We start from the raw sequence: 16,928 nt of genomic DNA, 5'->3' as shown, positions 1-16,928 counted from the left end.
GACATGAGAAATATATCGCATAATTCTTGGAGAGTACAGAGATTAGGCTTCAGTGCACAGAAAGGACGGTTTTGCTGAAGTATCTAAAAATTCAGCTATAGATATATAGATTTGAAAATAATTTTATTGGATCATCAAAATGATTATGTAGGACACTCAAACTGGTTGCTAAAATGTCAAAACCTTTTGCAGCTTACTCATCATGCCTTAAATTTCTATATAATTATTTTGATGATTCAACATAATTATTATCAGATTTGTATCTAGCTTTTTGACAAAATTATTTTTTCCGTATGCATAACTGAAATTAAGATGATAATGTTTTTTTACTCTATATTATGCGCGCATCATGAGATATTCATTACGTTTATAACATTCGAAATATTAAAACACTCTTTGTTTGTTTTTTCGCACTAAAAGAAAAATGTTTAGTATTTGTAACTACAATTGCATGGTAAAATAATTACGGTTAGATGCTCCATTTTTGTGATTATTTCTGCTATAATATTAATAATAATAATTATATATGTAGTCTTCTCAATTATGAAAAAATTCTACTGTAAACTGCAATAATTTCAAACATTAATATAATAAAAATTATTTATATCAAGATATAAATAACAAATAGAATAAACATTTTTATTTAATAAATGCAATTGCAATTATAGTGAGTATAATTATTTTCTTAAATTTATTTGCTATTTATATGGTATATAATAATCGAAAGAGATATTAAGAGAATATTGAAGATTTGCAAGCAATATGTACGTGATTATTATTAATACAACTCCAAATGACATGACCAATGTATACCAATATTAGTAAATATTATACAAACACACACATGCATGCATAATTATCACATGAATGAAGATCAATATTTAACGAATGGAACAATTGACTATGTTTGTATGGTTAGAACAACTACAAATGTATAACTATTATTATTAACATCCTGTATTATGAGCTCCTTTCTGGCGGTTTTTTTTATTATTAGAATTTATGTTGCAGTTTTCAATAACGAGCAGGTTATAATTTCTTTTGCTTATAAATATATAATTATCCCAAAAAAAAAACAACTAAATTATAGTTACATTATGATAATTGCAACAATTTTTTTCTCTCAATACGAACATAATTCCTCCCTTTTTTTTTAATTCTCTATAACGTCCGGATCAAACGAATTATTTTCCAGCGTAAAGCAATATTTAGAGATAGTCAAGCTCTGTGCGATAGAGGATATAGGGATAACGTGTGCAAGAGCCAACAGGGTCAGCTGTCTCGCTGAAAGATTCACGACTTTCCTTAGGAGCCTTTTCTCGTGTCCTCCTTCAATGTCCTACGTTTTACCGTTCGTACATCGTCTTATAAAATCTCATCGTCGCTTCATTTCTTATCCTTTATGAAAGTGAAATATTTTCTTCTCAAATATAATTAATTCGAAACGCGACTCTGTATCGAATCGCAGAGTAGTTTTTAAAGTAGAGACAATAGTTTTCAGAAATTCGAACGAACATTGCGTGAGCGTAATTTTTTTTATGGTTTCTTTATTTCTATCAACACAGAGATCTACGTCTTTCAATACTCGGCATCGCTCGGGATTCCTTTACAGCAAAGTTACGCGGTACGCGGTCTTACATATCACCGCGAGCAATTTCAAAACTCCAATTCTTCTTTCCCATGCCTTCTTGGAAATAGAACGTTTTTGAGCCCAGATAATTAACTTTGAAACACAAGTTTCGTCAAAGAACAACGGCGACGTCGGTTTCCGAAAGTTTGAAAAAAATCTGAGTGTAACGTTTCGTCTGTGTTCACCCTCGTTTTAATTTCTTTGTTTCCGCAAGAAATTCGCATACTGATAATATGCCTTTCGAGGCAAACGTTTGGCATTGTTCGTGTTGCCGCAGCCCCGATTGCGGTGCAATTTCTTTGCTTTCGACTAATAGAATTTCGAAGCTGAAACTCTTCATATTGCTGAAGGGGGATTTCATATTGCTGAAGTATTATATTTGAACAGTGTATTTGCGATGAATCGGGTGGGCCGGTCGACCTTTAATCGCGGTTTAACTGCGCTTTTGTGCGACACGCTCGCACGTGGGCGCAACAACGAAAATGTAGAGGATGTAGCGAAACCGGGGGTGTACCGATTACATAACGCCCACCTCTCGCTGGGTCACGAAATTTCATGTCAACTTTACTCGAAACTCCTTCGCATAATCTTTCTTGCTCGATTTCCCATGCTACTTATGAAAATGTAAATTTTAGCATTTTTATCTGGCGATCTTCCTCCTTGTATTTCTCCCGCTTTCATTCGTTTTATCTTTTTATTTCAGATAATTAAATCAAGAGAGTAACGATATTCGAATAATCAAAATTTTTTTAAACGCCTCACTAAGAAAATACATTAATATGTGAATGTATATAAAAAAATTTCTTTTTAATTGAAACACTAGATATTAAGGAACATAAGATACAAGCAAATGTATACCTATGTCTTTAATAAAAGAATCATAAGCAATGAAAAAAGAATGGGAAAAGTATTGGAAAAATAGTCGGATATGCCATGAAAAAGCATATAAAAATTAGAGATGCTGGAATCATTTGTACCGACATAAGCACTTTTCTATTTTTTTTCACTTGTGAAAATTCTTCCCTAAAATAAAAGAAAATACGCCAAATGTGAAAAGATACAAAACTGCATATGAAAAACCAAAAAAAAGTTGTTGAATTATACACAGGGTAACTCCGGTATATACGCCGTACCTATTAAAAACTTAATTTATTAAGTATTACTTACTATGTTTATAGTAAACGAACTATATCAGTAAAAACTTTGTACTGTCTACTCTATGAAAAAAATATTAGAAATCCGAAATATTTATTTTTCATATTAAAAAATAAACTTTTTGAAACCCTTGCATTTTTGCCATATATCCCATAGGGATGGGATATATGGCTACTCATAGGGGGAGAGGGGGAAATGTACGGCTCATGAAAAATTTACAAATAATGCATATAAATAAGACCTATAATGACATAATAACTTATAAAATGTGTTTATAAAGCTTTATTAAGGAATAAGAATGGTAAATATGTATACGAAGTAATAAATAATAATTATGATTTTCCTACATATATTACAAGTGTTATGACATGAGGTACATATTTCATATAATGCGTTTATTGCGTTTAGTGCACTGAGTTCAATCTGCGCACTTTGTATGCTTTGGGCATAAATCCTGCTCGCTAAAAATGCCGTATATCCTAAACAGGTGGGATATACAAAACAACAAGCTAAACAAAGAATACGAAAGCAAAGCTCTTGTATTTTGCTACACAACATGCTTTACTATTCCACTATACGTATGTATCACAAAATAATCACTAAGTCTTTTACACGCTCTACATTAATCATTTTATGTAGATTATAATTTATGATGACGTTACTTATTACAGTGATAAATCGATTCAACTCACAATAAATTCATTAATATTAACATTAAGAAGCTGAAATCATAACACAATACTAATATAACATAAAGGCATGTAACAGAGTAGTTACGGGAAAATTACCCCCACTCCTTCTATTTTTTCTGACTTCTGCGGCGTAAATTCCAGCGCGGCGTATTTGCCGGAGTTACTCTATATAGTTTCCTTTTATCTCGTAGGCTATTCTTCTTCACATAATATAAGTGATTCCAAGTAAATACTCAAACTAAAAGTATCTGCCCATACGTAAATAATATGTAAGGATATTACAAGAGCTCGAATTTATGACTTTGAAGCTTATAAAAGAAAGTAATAGAAAAATATGATCTGAGTGTATTAAACCTGCATGTACCTCGTATACGTACACTTAGATCGTATTTTTCTGTTTATTTCTTTTGTAAGGGCTTCAGTGCTTATAAACTCAAGATCCTATAATATTCTTATATATTATTCAAATGTGGATAGATACTTTTAGTTTAATTATATATATATAATTCAGTTTGATTGTGTACTTAAAAGGTAACTGAATAAAATAAGATAAATTAAAGATATCTTATATGGGGTCTATTTAAGTTTTGCAATTTTTCTAATTTTTTGCTGTAAAAAATTGAAAAAATTGAAACTGATTAGATTCAAAAGAGAAAATTTCTGAACATAAAAAAAATAGATGTAAATACATAATTCCGTTAGAGAGTTCGACCATTACTTCAGCATCTCCTTAACATTAGTGGTAGCGTGCGATCGCGATATTCTGCTGATCTTTTTATTTATTTTCTGAAGCAAATGCACGACTGCACCAAAACGTGAATGAATAAGTAATTTCTTCTGTGTGGCCAACTGTACGCCGATTATTTAAGCAACATCGTCCTAATCTTACTTTCTCGGAGTTTATCAAAAATTCATAAGCACGTCGAGCAGAGGTGAAATATGTAAACGCTTTAATACTGCATTTAAAGGACGTGACACTTTCAGTAAATCCAACTGAAGGCAGGGATTGCAATGACAGCTGCAAAGTGACTCACATTGGACAATCATTTTTATCGATCTCCATTTAATTTACTTTATACGCGCCCCTATAATCGGCATAGTTACTGAATCAAATGGTACATCAACGTGAGTACCCTATATCATCCCTTAATACGAAGTGAATTCTATATGGTAAATTTTGCATTTCGATAAAAGCGCTATGACATTTACCTAAAGAGCCACAGCTCTGTTTGAACTCGATTTTCCATCTCGAATTTCCGTCAGATATCTTATTTTCGTTCCATTTTATCGCATTTCGGTGTCCGATCGGTCTCCGTCGCGACAATATATTCTGCAGTCCGACGCGTTGAAAAACCGAATCTCTCTTTCCTGTCAGGTTTTCACCGGCGCGGCGACGTGTTTCTACGCCTTCATTGGCTTCGACATAATAGCCACCACCGGCGAGGAGGCGACGAATCCGAAGAGGAGTATTCCCCTCGCCATAGTCTCGTCGTTGATCATAATTCTCGTCGCTTACGTCACCAGCAGCATGATCTTGACACTGATTGGTGAGTAGATCATTAAATAATGGTAGTCGATCGTTTGTTGGCCCTCATTAATGGAAATACGCTTTTATTCATCTTTCGCGACAAGCACGGCAGAGCGACGTGCCTGTTCTTTTGATTTTGTCCTTGTGTTTTTGCATCCACTTCTGAAATTTGAACAACTATTGACACAATGAACGTAGAGCAGCTTTAACAGCTACGTTAATGTAACCAATTCGTGAAGAAAAGAAAGAGGGACATTAAAAAAAATTCAATATTAATTGTAATTAAATTTTAATAGATAAACATTTTTTAAAATAATTATTAATGAAACACATAAACAATATTATATTATTATATTTGTAAATAATAATAACACTTGATGTATAATATCATGTGAGATCACAACAAAAATTATACAAACTTACGAAATCACGTTTTATGTTTTAAAATTGTACTTTTCTACTAAATGTATTTTATGAATAATCTAGGTTTTTAAATAAAAAGTCATAAAATTTTCCACATGTTAGTTGAAAATTATATTTCACATTTATTATTGTTACACTTATTTTCAATTATCATTTTCACTTATTATTTTTACATTTAAAAAAAGGATCAATTTATAATCATATTCTTAATTTGTGTGTGAAACAAAATTTAGAACGCGTTGTACAAGAAACAAAGAGTTAAAATTTCGGACTATCCCTCTTAATTCATTGGTCTCAGACTGCCTTTTTGACAATCACTATCGACGAATCGAGAGTTGCTTCCATCTCGTATTGGAATCGATTTTACTACAACTCTGTATTGTGTAACAATGTTTGGTGAAACGATAGAAACTAAAATTATTGCGAAACTTATTCATAAGGCAAATGAGAGTTGTTGAAACTTTGACATTATTGGCTATTGTATGAAATGTATTATTATGCTTCATACGAAATTGTTACTATTGATTGCCGGGGAAACTCGCAGAGTCGAATTTACGTGGGACGGTAGTGTCTTGCGGGACGGTACGTTATAGTGTTCCCAACATGTATTCGAGTACCTCGTGTTTCAGTTCCATACGATCAGGTTGATCAGGATTCGGCGTTGGTGGAAATGTTCGGCCAAGTCGGGGCCTACAAGTGCAAGTACATCGTCGCAGTCGGTGCGCTGGCAGGTCTGACGGTCTCCATGTTCGGCAGTATGTTTCCGATGCCTAGAATAGTCTACGCGATGGCTCAGGATGGCCTTATATTTCGGTAATGATCAAGATACAGGTTAACACTGGAAACTGCGATGAAAGGAATCATTAAGAACAGTTAAAACCGTAGATGTAATTGTGAATGTAAAGCGCTCGTTTCACTTTCGCAGGAGCCTCAGCCAAGTTTGGCCGGCGACTGGCACTCCCGCAATTGCGACTTTAACTTCCGGCATGTGTGCAGCTTTCGCTGCGCTGTTGATCCAGCTAGAAGTGTTGGTGGAAATGATGTCGATCGGTAAGACGTTACTTAAAACGACTTCCGATTAATTTAGAATGGAATGAATATATAGCGTTTTTGTCATATTTATTGATTATCGACCGGTAAGGAGTTCTGAAAAATCATTAACATAAAATTTTATGGAATAAAACTTGTACACGGAAAAAATGGTTTTACTGAAAATTGAGCTAAATACGGTTGAAAATAATTTTGTTGAAACATCAAAATAATTATGTAGAACGCTTAAACGTTGATGACAATGTCAAAAAGTTTTAACATTCTAGCAACCAATTTAAGCGTTACATAATTATTTTGATGATCTAAACAAAATTATTTTTAGATCTCTCTAAATTTTGTAATATTTCAACAAAACTATTCTTTCCGTGTATGATTAGATATTTTTATTTTCGTTGGTTGAATTCAAATAAGCTTATGTTTCTTGCACATCAGATTTACAATCTGTTTTTATAATTATACACTGAGAAAAATGGTCTAATTGAATTAAATAGTAATTCTAGTGGAAAATGGATGAATTAGAATTTTCTCTGCTTAAATCTATTAGAATTCTAGTTGAGATAACTAGAATTCTGATTGATCTAATTATTCTATTCAAAAAATAAGAATTCTAGTAGATTTTATCGGAAATATTGTAACATTCAAAATTCTGATTATCTCAACTAGAATTCTAATAAATTTAACCAGAGAGAGAGAGAAAATTCTAATCATCTGTTTTTAACCAAAAATTTTTTTCAGTGTATACTTGTCTAATTATATTGATCTCATATTCATTTGTAAACAGTTAACTTTTGAATAAATATAAGTTTCTTTAAATTTTCATTATATATTTTTAAATATATTTATATACTTTTTTTTATCTTTGTACGATCTTTTTTATTGTTTCTAATTTAATTTCCAAGTGTTCTGCTATATTGCGTTCGTCAAATGTTAAAACTATCGCATGAATTGAATTATAACGGAATAGCAATTAGTGCTGAGAAGAACCACGTTTATGTTCTTGTTCGCGATTTAATGCTTTAGGTACCCTGCTGGCGTACACTCTGGTGTCCACATGCGTGCTGATATTGCGATATCAGCCGCATTCGACGAATTTGATCGAGTTGCTGCCGCAGAGCTTGCGGACGCCTTGTCGATCGCCCACGAAGGAAACCCAGGGGAACGGCCAAGTGACTTACGGCAAGGAGCTTAGGCCCGATCAGCTTACAACCGCATTGAACTCGGTACAGACGTCCCAGTCAGAGCTTACGACCACCAACAACGGGCAGCGTATCACGGTGAGACGTGTTTGCGTTTGCGTTTCAAAAAACAACGAAATCGCATAGTCTACCTCCATCGCCGTGTAATTGAAGAAACTCCTCTCGTTTCAACGAGAAAACGAGATTTTCTCTCCTCGATTTCTGTACTTCTTTCCGTTTTTCGTTTTCGTATAGCTCCGTTTCGGCAGTTCTTTGCACGCGCTCGACATTTTCTTGGAATTAGACCATTTCCAGAGTACATTCATCTTAGATGTCGTTCTCAAGGGATTTCTTAAAAGATTTTCTGTCTTCCTTTCTTTCTAAATGTTCTCCCTTATCTTTCAATGGAGTTAAAAAAATTTTTTTGTCAGGCAAGACTAAGATTTATCTCTTTTACCATTAAAATTTTCAAGATAAGGGCAATTCGATTCTCTTCCCTTTTTACTGAATTTCTTCTCCATCGACGAATAAAATTGGATCAATCGCGTAGCGGAATGCAGGAATGGATCGAAGCGAGATTGCGCAATTTTGAAATTAGCGTTGCATCGTTCCAGGTGCGGCGGGTGAGGAGGTGCAACAGCTCGTCGCCAGATTCGGATGACACGTACGGCGGTGAAGAGGACGAAGTGGGATTGGGTAAGGACGATCAGTATCTCGTCAGCGACAGAACGGAGAATAAATTTTACGGCAGCGTGCACGCGGCTGCGGCCGCCTCGAGTTGCGGTAGCGCTCATCAATATCCCGGAAACACGCCAATCATAGGGCCACCGTTGAATTATCTACAGCGTCGACTGCAGGTAGAGATCAGTAATCGAAAAACGATGGCTTGGTGAAATAAAGGTCACCATCCCGATTGTAATACATTCGAAAATAATAGACTTCTATCCGGTTGTTATTATATTTATCTTGTACAAATATCTTTTATTTTGTATTAGAATTTTACATAACATTCTATATATAGATATAAACTGTTAAATAATACAATAATAAAATAGTAATAATAAAATTCATGTCAAATGTTACCCAATTATTGTCTAAATTTCTTAGAGTAAAATCTCACTTGAAAAGAAATACTACCAGTATTGAAAAAAGTGAAAAATTTGTATTCTTGAATAAGAATGGAAAATTTCCTTTTTTTTTTGTGAAATTTTACACTTTTGAGTGAGATTTCTTTCCTTGGAATGAATTCCTCTCCAAAAAAAGAGTGAAAATCTGCCACCCTTATTCAAGAATGCAAATTTTCATTCTCTTTCAATACTTACAATATTTTAACTCTTTTGGAGTGAGATTTTGCTCCAAGAAATTTAGAGAGTAGCTACTGCTCCTACCCAATATGTCGTTAATTTGACTAAAACAATGGAGTTGACAGTTTAATTTAATTCAAGAAGATGTATTCTTGACTCAAATTTAGTTTATTATTCACTAAATGCATCTTAATATAGACAATGTTTATTTTGAAACTACAGAAATGAATTATAATTTACATTTTAATACATAGAAGCTAAAAATAACAAAATTATTTAACTCAAGGGATGAGATTACTGTTGCCCCTTTGATATTTAAGTGTACGTACTTACTTCATCAGGTTCCATTCACATAAAACATTCCTTCCGACACTGTGATTATTATGAAGCTAATGAATGGTGACATTTCGTAGGCGGCGCAGTACCTTTGTCCTGCTATATTCCCGTGGGTGGACAGGGGTCCTGCGACAGAGGCGTCAGGACGTTACGTTATGAAGCTCGTTGGGATCTTATACGTCTTGATCCTTATTTTTGACTTGATTATCGTCTGTGGGATGGGTGAGAATTTTATACCGTTTTTAATACATTAATAAGTATTTGTAAAATTAATCAAACGTTCCGTAAAATATTTCGACATAATAAGAGAGGAAAAAAGTGTGAACATGTAATAAATGTTTAGCTCATATAACATTAGAAGGATATATTTCTAAAACATAATACATATCTAAATAATTCTATAAAATTGTTTTAATTATTTGATTAATTTCACGAATCGCTATAAATATATCTGTTGAGAATCGATATATTTCAGCTCTTTCTTCTTTCAGGTAACATGGGAACATTTACAACGATATTACTATTCTTATTTCTCTTTGCCATAATTGGTATACTTCTCGTCATCAGTAGAAAGCCGCAAAATAGGTAGGTTATTTGTAATTCGCAATCCCGTAAATCTGCCAATTGAAGCGTGCCCAATCGTGAAATGGTTTAATCTAACAATACGTGCTAATTCCCTGTATTTCCCTTTTTGTTTCAGGAGCAGCGTAATGTTCATGACTCCAGGCTTACCCTTCGTCCCCGCGATCGCCGTTACCGTTAACATTTATCTCATCTTCAAGCTCAGCATCCTCACCTTGGTTAGGTTCACAGTCTGGATGACTCTCGGTACAAATTTATATTCATAAAGTTTTATATACAAACTATGTGGACGGAGATTATACCTATTTTCATCCGATTCTATCTGATTTTTAAGTGGAACAATAATTCTTTAACTAATTCCTTCCTGCGAATCTCACGATCAATCGAAACACCGCTTTTCGTATCTGCCATCAGGTTTCATCATGTACTTCCAGTACGGTATCAAGAACAGTAGCCTGGAGGAGGCGAACGCGTCGGAGAACATTGACGACATCGTCGTCGGCGGTACGGCCGGCAACATCGAGTTGACCGTGACCGAGCACCATCAGCGGCAACAGCAGAAGCAGTATTCGCCAGACCACAGCATTTACGAGAGCCAGCAGTTGGACGCGTTTGGCCAGCCAGTGTTTGGCAGCACGAATTTCGGCGGCACGCCGAACCAGCAGCAGCATATTAGCATCGGCGGCCATCAACAGAGGCAAACGGGAGCGGCGGGAAGCGGCCGTCGCATCGACCAAACCGCGTCAACGACGACGGGCAAGAACCTGTTCATCGATCAGGATAGCTTCCCCACCTGGGACGATTGAGGAGCACCGCGCGCGGTACCGAGAACGGATATTAATGTATACTTAACACACGAATAGAGATGGAAAGAGAGATATTACTACTACATACATCTAGTAACACGTTTGCGCGCGCGCGTGCGACTGGCGTCGGGCGATTACCGGTGAAATTAGACTCCTCGGAGATCGCGGTGGTTTGGAGCTCAAACTTGGAGGGCTGTACGAAGTTCTTTCAATACACAAATCAGCTGTCAATAATTATCGAGAGTTCGATGTATTCAAAAAGACTTTAAGAAGTATTTAATAGATTTTTCGAGTTTATCCAAAATTAAATTCGTAAAAAGAGAGACAAAAAATAAATTAAATTACGATTAAAGTTAATTTTTTAGACTTTTTCTTTAGATTGTAATTTTGCTTCAAAATTTATATCGGAATTAATATTCTTTTGTAATTGCACACATTGACACTCCTTTTTTTGGAGATGAGTTTTTATTCTTTTACATTTCTAAGTTCTAATTTTACAAAAGAATTTTACACGCGGATGCTCGTTAGGACAGTTATAAAGTGTCCATAAGAAATAAGTTGGTCTCCTTAAAAATTGATGCTTGATCGTTTGCTCGAAAGTTACATATTTCCATATAAAGTACGCACGATGGAGATGGTCGAAAAGAAATTTGGTCGGTGTGATGTAAACGAGGAGACCAAGAACCGCGATTCTCCGGGAGTCAGACTTGTTGACTATTTGGGACGAATGTAGCAAATAATAATGCGGCAATATTTATTATTCTAGTTGTATAGTACCGTCGTTGACGAGATCGCAGGCGAAGAAGGCGGTTGGGGACAGAAACAGGTCGAGAGAGCATTAGCTGTGACGAGGATAGAAAGAAAGAAGGGAATGCAGAAAGAAAGATGAAGAGACCATTACCATTATTAGTATAAGGCGAAACTTGTGTTTTCCAAGAGAGCGTTCTAACGGCTAATATAAGTTCAAAAATTTATTGCTAGTCCGCGAATGGGAAACGAATGCGAGATGAGAATGAGGTGTGTCGTCGGAGCGACAGGATGAATGAAAAACACGAGTGAGAATGAGAAAGAAAGAGAGAAAAGTGAGAAAAGCGAGACAAAATAAGAGAAAGAGCGAGGCGTGCCTGAAAGAATAATGAATAAGAAAAGAGTATGAGAGCGAGAGAGAGAGAGAGAGAGAGAATCCATAGAAGAGAATACTTTAATGAAGAAAAAAGAAAAAAAACAAAAATGTCATCTTTTGCCTAACTTTAGTCTTTCCCAAAAAGAAGAAAAAAAAGAAGTCTAGTCTAACATATTATAATCGTATATCTAAGCTTACTACAATACTTACATACGTCTTACCTCGAGTAAACCCTTTGATTATTAATTTACACGCAATTTGTATAAATTATCTAGGATTTAAGCGCGCGTCGCCTCCCAACGTCGTGGAATGAAGGATTGAGAGTGAATACAATTAATTAAGTAGGAAAATTATATCAAAAAGAAATAGGATGAGGATTAACTTTTCAAAATCGCGAAAAAAATTTTAATCTTGTCCCCAATCAATTGGCATTTACTTCTCCAACTATGTTTTATTTCAAGGATCAGAAAATCAAATTCTTATTCAGAATCAAAACACGTATTGGGATAAATTTGGAAGAGAACGGAAGGAAAAGCAGAGGCTAGACGATTTAGTTTCGAAGAAACGAGTTCTCCTCTCGATCGACTTTACAATTCGTCCAATTTCTTGCGGGACTTCGGAGATAGACGGGAGACGACGCGCGAGATAAGATTTCGTTTTCGTGTACATATCTTCGGTGTTTCGAGACAAACCGTTTCTCCGTACGTACGTGCACAAGTCCGTTGTGCTTCTCTGTCCGCTAGTGTGTTCCGCGCGATGAATCGAGGATAGCCTTCGATACTCCCGAGTAATTACGGTCGGGAGGATGCGCGACCACGTGTCTCCGATATGAGTGAATGCATGCGTGATTATGTATTCACACCACGAGTGGAGCTCCAATTTGCCCACATACAGGTCAAGATATAATTTAAGACAACCAAGGATACATGCTATGGACCGTAACGATTGTTATTTTAAAATCTCTAAACTATTTTTTTCCTCTTTTAATACCCATCCGCCTACATCTCATCCGCGTTATTAATTCCGAAAGATCGATCGTCGCAAAGTAATCCGCGAAATATTCCGAAGTACCAAGGAGGCACGACACGTGACTGCGATAAAACACGGAAAACCATAACGCGGAATGCTTACCGATTGTACATTGCGGAACAATAAAGTATAAAAGTCGCCGGTTTATTGCGAGGCGCGCGATTTGAGTCACGCAGCAGACGCTTTTATTACACAAATAACTTTTATTACTTCATGATCTGTTTGCTTCTTTGTGAGTATGTGTCTGAAGCAGAAGATATCCTTGCGTTGTATTGTTGATCGCCATGCTATCGTTTCGCTTATAACGGAGATATGCGTCGTGCATACTATTTGACATTCGATCGTGCATCTTCCAGGCGGGCGTCGATGCGTCGCGACGCATCGTCGCTCGAACGTTGGGCAAAGTCGTTGGCAGGTACGACGACCGCCCCCCGTGATCGCTTTCGCGAAATATTTCTTCTCGTGTCTATACTTACTTTCGTCCAGCTGCTCCGCCACTTTTACTACTTCGTTATAGGACGCATCGTCCGCATTTCCATGTGCGGAAATCGTCCCGCGGCTCTCGAGTCGCTCAACATTCCGCGTCCCTTTTCCACGTGAATGACTAATTCGATAACGAAGCGACGACAGGGAGGATTCAGGGTGTTGACAATCGACAAATTACAAACAAATTTTTAACAAAATTATTTCACAATATTATAATTAGATTACGAATTGGATTACATTGATAATTAGGTTACGATCATCGAGCAGCAAAATTTTGTTCAGAGAGAGAAGCAGGACCATAAAACTGGAAATTGTCAGAGAAATTGAAAAAAGTCAGAGAAATTAAGGAAAAGTCAGGGAATTTCGCAAAATTTTCTGGAAAATGAAAATTTAGCTTTAAAGAAGTTTAATATATGTACATCTCATCTACGCACTTTTGAAATACTACCAACTTAACAATCAAAAATATAAGCAGTTAGCAACATTTAATGATAATGTACATTACTATAGTAAATTCATCTCTCAACAAAATATTTAACGGTTTCCAAATCAAAATGAAGGTAAAATTAAAAAAAAATTTTAAAATATTACTTAAGTCGGGGAAAATTATGAAATTTTGTTTGGAAATCAGGAAAAAGTTAGGAAATTTTATTGTTACGATGAAAAATTTGTGACAATCCTGAGAAGAAGAAAGCAAACAGGAGAAATAAAATTTTTTATCACTCACGTGAATGCAAACGATATCTTTATTACATAAATTTGTCTAATTTTTATTACATAAATTTGAATTTTGTAATTTATACAATGTCTCATTTATTGCGAAGGGCGAGCTCCAAAACCGATCGTTCACCCTGATTCCTCTTTAGTTCATCACGTACAGGTCTCTCAGCGGAACTGATGGAATCCTGATTAATCTCGCGAGGAAAGAGGAAAAAAATATATATATACACACATATATCTATATATAAAAAAAAATATATATATATATACGTATATTCTCTGTGATCGAAACACTGTACATCTCTAACGACGACGATAAACGTCGATCGTTTCGCGTTCCAAACGTAAAATTGATTCGAGGATCGAAAGGAGAGATACTCGACACGCTACAGGGGCAGGTCGAGAGCTTAGTTCTCGCTTTTTATTCTCTACATATCGATCGGAGTGATCCTTTCACACATATCAGTCCTGCACACATTCGCGGAATCGTCGCGTGATCGCGAAGTTAGCCTACGCCGCCGCGTACGTTCGACGACGCACGTTTCCCAGAATACGTGTAGCACTTTGTTATACATAGAATACTTTATACACAAAACTGTTCGATTTTTTAGGTGATACATATCAGGGTGATCATAAATTCGCTACGCGATCACGATAATTAATATTAGTTTGCAGTTCATTGTCTGAAATGAAAAAAAAAATCGTACCTTAGCTCTTCATCTGAATTCGACTTCATCTAAATTCTGAACTCAAATTAAACTCTTTAGTGAAATTTTGACCTAATTAAATGGAGTTTTGACGCGCGCGTAAGTTAAATATTAAAATATGTAATACTTAAGAATTTTGCGCAAAAGTTGCGTCTGAAATTAAAATTACAATTGTATTAAGAGAAAACTGAATGGCCAAATATGTTGGCCCGAGTTTATTAAACGGAGCGCAAGCGCAAATTTCGCATTTGCAATGTATCCGTTTCTTTTCTTTTTATCTTGATCCTCTACCCCTGTAATAATGTCGCGGATATCTTAGGGAACTGCTTAATTGCACTGAGCTTACGTCACCGTGAAATGTCCTGCGAAAACTTGGATCATAAATCTTGTATGATTTATAATTCATTCAATATATTTACATGACACTTTCCTGAAACGAAGCACAAACTTTGGCCGTTATGTATATACTTTGTATACGTATAATGGATTGAAAAACATTGCTGAGCAACTTCGAGAACATTTATCCAGTGTCGAAAGAGACGTGTTTCTGAAATAAAATGAGTGATTAAGAGGCAAGAATAATTCGCATGCCTTCTCTCGGTGACGTGACTTGTATTGCAATCTGCGAGCAAAATTATGGTACTCTGGATATCCGTTCTGTCAATCGCAGTATCGCGTTATCGCGATTCTCGACGGATGGGAGTTTACTCTGTGAAAGAACAGTGCCTGTATACATCTCTCCAGACGTTAGACGAGACGTTAGAGATCCCTTTCTTAAAACGGACAAAAATACATGCGGTTGAAAGGGTGAAGCTAACGAAGGAGTTATGTCGCATTTTCAAATTTATTCTTTAATTCTTATTTAATTTATTAATGAATTTAATTTAACACTGTGAAACTCATTAAAAATCTATAGTTCACGATTTGCAATAATTACATTCCAAAAACTATAAATGGAAAATATATTTGTTTTTATTGCAATGAATAAATTGGGAAGTAACTACATATAAAGTAATTATCTCTTCGCAAATCTCTTCGATCGAACTTTAAAGTCGGTAACATTAAAATTTTGCGTTATACGACATAGCTTCCTCGTATTCTTCAGCCTGTCAAATCAAGTATGCTACTTATACGAATAATATTGTTAGCAAGCAGATCCATTGAGATTATCTCGATGTATCTCAGAAGAATAGGACTACATGCGAGACAAATAGCAGAACGACAAGGAGGACGCGGCGTTTTACTCTTTGCCCTTTTAGTTAGTCTTTCGTATTCTTAGATAGGAGGAAATGGCCTATTGCACAATGTGGCGGGACGACGTCGGTCGAGGTACAAACCACAAAGTACAATTTAAGTCAGAGAGACTCCAGTAACAAAATTTCTGCCTGTTAAAGATGAAAGAGTTGAAGCAACCTGAACAGTTTGAGAAATATCCGCAAAGACATTCGCAGGATGTCCGAGGAATATCTATTGTTTTTTTTTTATAAGACGTTTAATTTGACGAGGTTTTGCCTGGAGACCGACGGATCCCGCGCAGATGTCACGTGTGTACCTTGAAGTCGCAGTAAACTCGCTGCGAATACCTTGAGAGTTTCGACGGCTGTAAGTTGAAAGTATTAGCTCCCGCGAGGAGAACAGATGCGGAAAAATATCGCACTTTCAGTCGAGGAAAGTGACAACTGCGAAAGCGCTGCGAAATCGCCATTTGTCTTTTTTTTTTTTTTTTTAAAAAAAGGAGACAAATATTTCCAGGGTTATGTTCAGATTCCCACCTGAGTGCCACTCAGGTGTCATTTTATCCTTGTTCACCGAATGTTAAACAAGGATAATATATCTGAGGAGCATTCGTGTGGGATTCTGAACGCACCAATGTGTGGTACGAAATGTGCAAACAATGTAAACGGTGGCACTATCGTTGTGCATATACTTGGCAATAATAAACAATTTAAGGTAATTATTTCCTTCCCTTTTTAAACGATTTGCGAAAAATCGACTTGTGATACTCGCGATAATTCTTCTCCTTCTTTTCCGTTGGAAGTGCGATATATGTAACGATAGGATAAGCAATTGCTGAAGAGCAATTCGTCTCTGGATCATAATTGCGAGCGCATACTCGTATAAGTGTACGAATGTAGGGCTAACGAAAATATACATTTCCCCATAAAAGTGAAGCATTAAGAAT

General features: G+C 35.8%; 1 protein-coding gene across 2 annotated transcripts in view; it reads left to right on the top strand.

The window, feature by feature from the left end:
- The window catches only part of LOC108768910 (cationic amino acid transporter 2), a 102,212-nt gene extending 88,447 nt beyond the window's left edge, over positions 1 to 13,765 (top strand). Inside the window, exons 6-15 of one of the 2 annotated variants that reach the window (XM_018519598.1) lie at positions 4,853 to 5,024; positions 6,058 to 6,241; positions 6,354 to 6,478; positions 7,499 to 7,752; positions 8,268 to 8,510; positions 9,371 to 9,515; positions 9,785 to 9,878; positions 9,994 to 10,121; positions 10,290 to 10,696; positions 11,448 to 13,765. In XM_018519598.1, the coding sequence (XP_018375100.1) occupies positions 4,853 to 5,024; positions 6,058 to 6,241; positions 6,354 to 6,478; positions 7,499 to 7,752; positions 8,268 to 8,510; positions 9,371 to 9,515; positions 9,785 to 9,878; positions 9,994 to 10,121; positions 10,290 to 10,681 (1,737 nt within the window). In that variant the 3' untranslated portion in view covers positions 10,682 to 10,696; positions 11,448 to 13,765. Of the gene's footprint in view, positions 1 to 4,852; positions 5,025 to 6,057; positions 6,242 to 6,353; positions 6,479 to 7,498; positions 7,753 to 8,267; positions 8,511 to 9,370; positions 9,516 to 9,784; positions 9,879 to 9,993; positions 10,122 to 10,289; positions 11,009 to 11,447 lie in introns of those variants that run through there. The other variant, XM_018519597.1, reaches the window with a different exon arrangement.
- The last annotated feature ends 3,163 nt before the right edge of the window (positions 13,766 to 16,928 follow it).

This window comes from Trachymyrmex cornetzi, unplaced genomic scaffold, assembly GCF_001594075.2.
Source record: "Trachymyrmex cornetzi isolate Tcor2-1 unplaced genomic scaffold, Tcor1.1 scaffold83, whole genome shotgun sequence".
Lineage (NCBI taxonomy): Eukaryota > Metazoa > Arthropoda > Insecta > Hymenoptera > Formicidae > Trachymyrmex > Trachymyrmex cornetzi.
The sequence above is the reverse complement of the archived record's forward strand: the minus strand, read 5'-3'. Positions and strand labels throughout refer to the sequence as shown.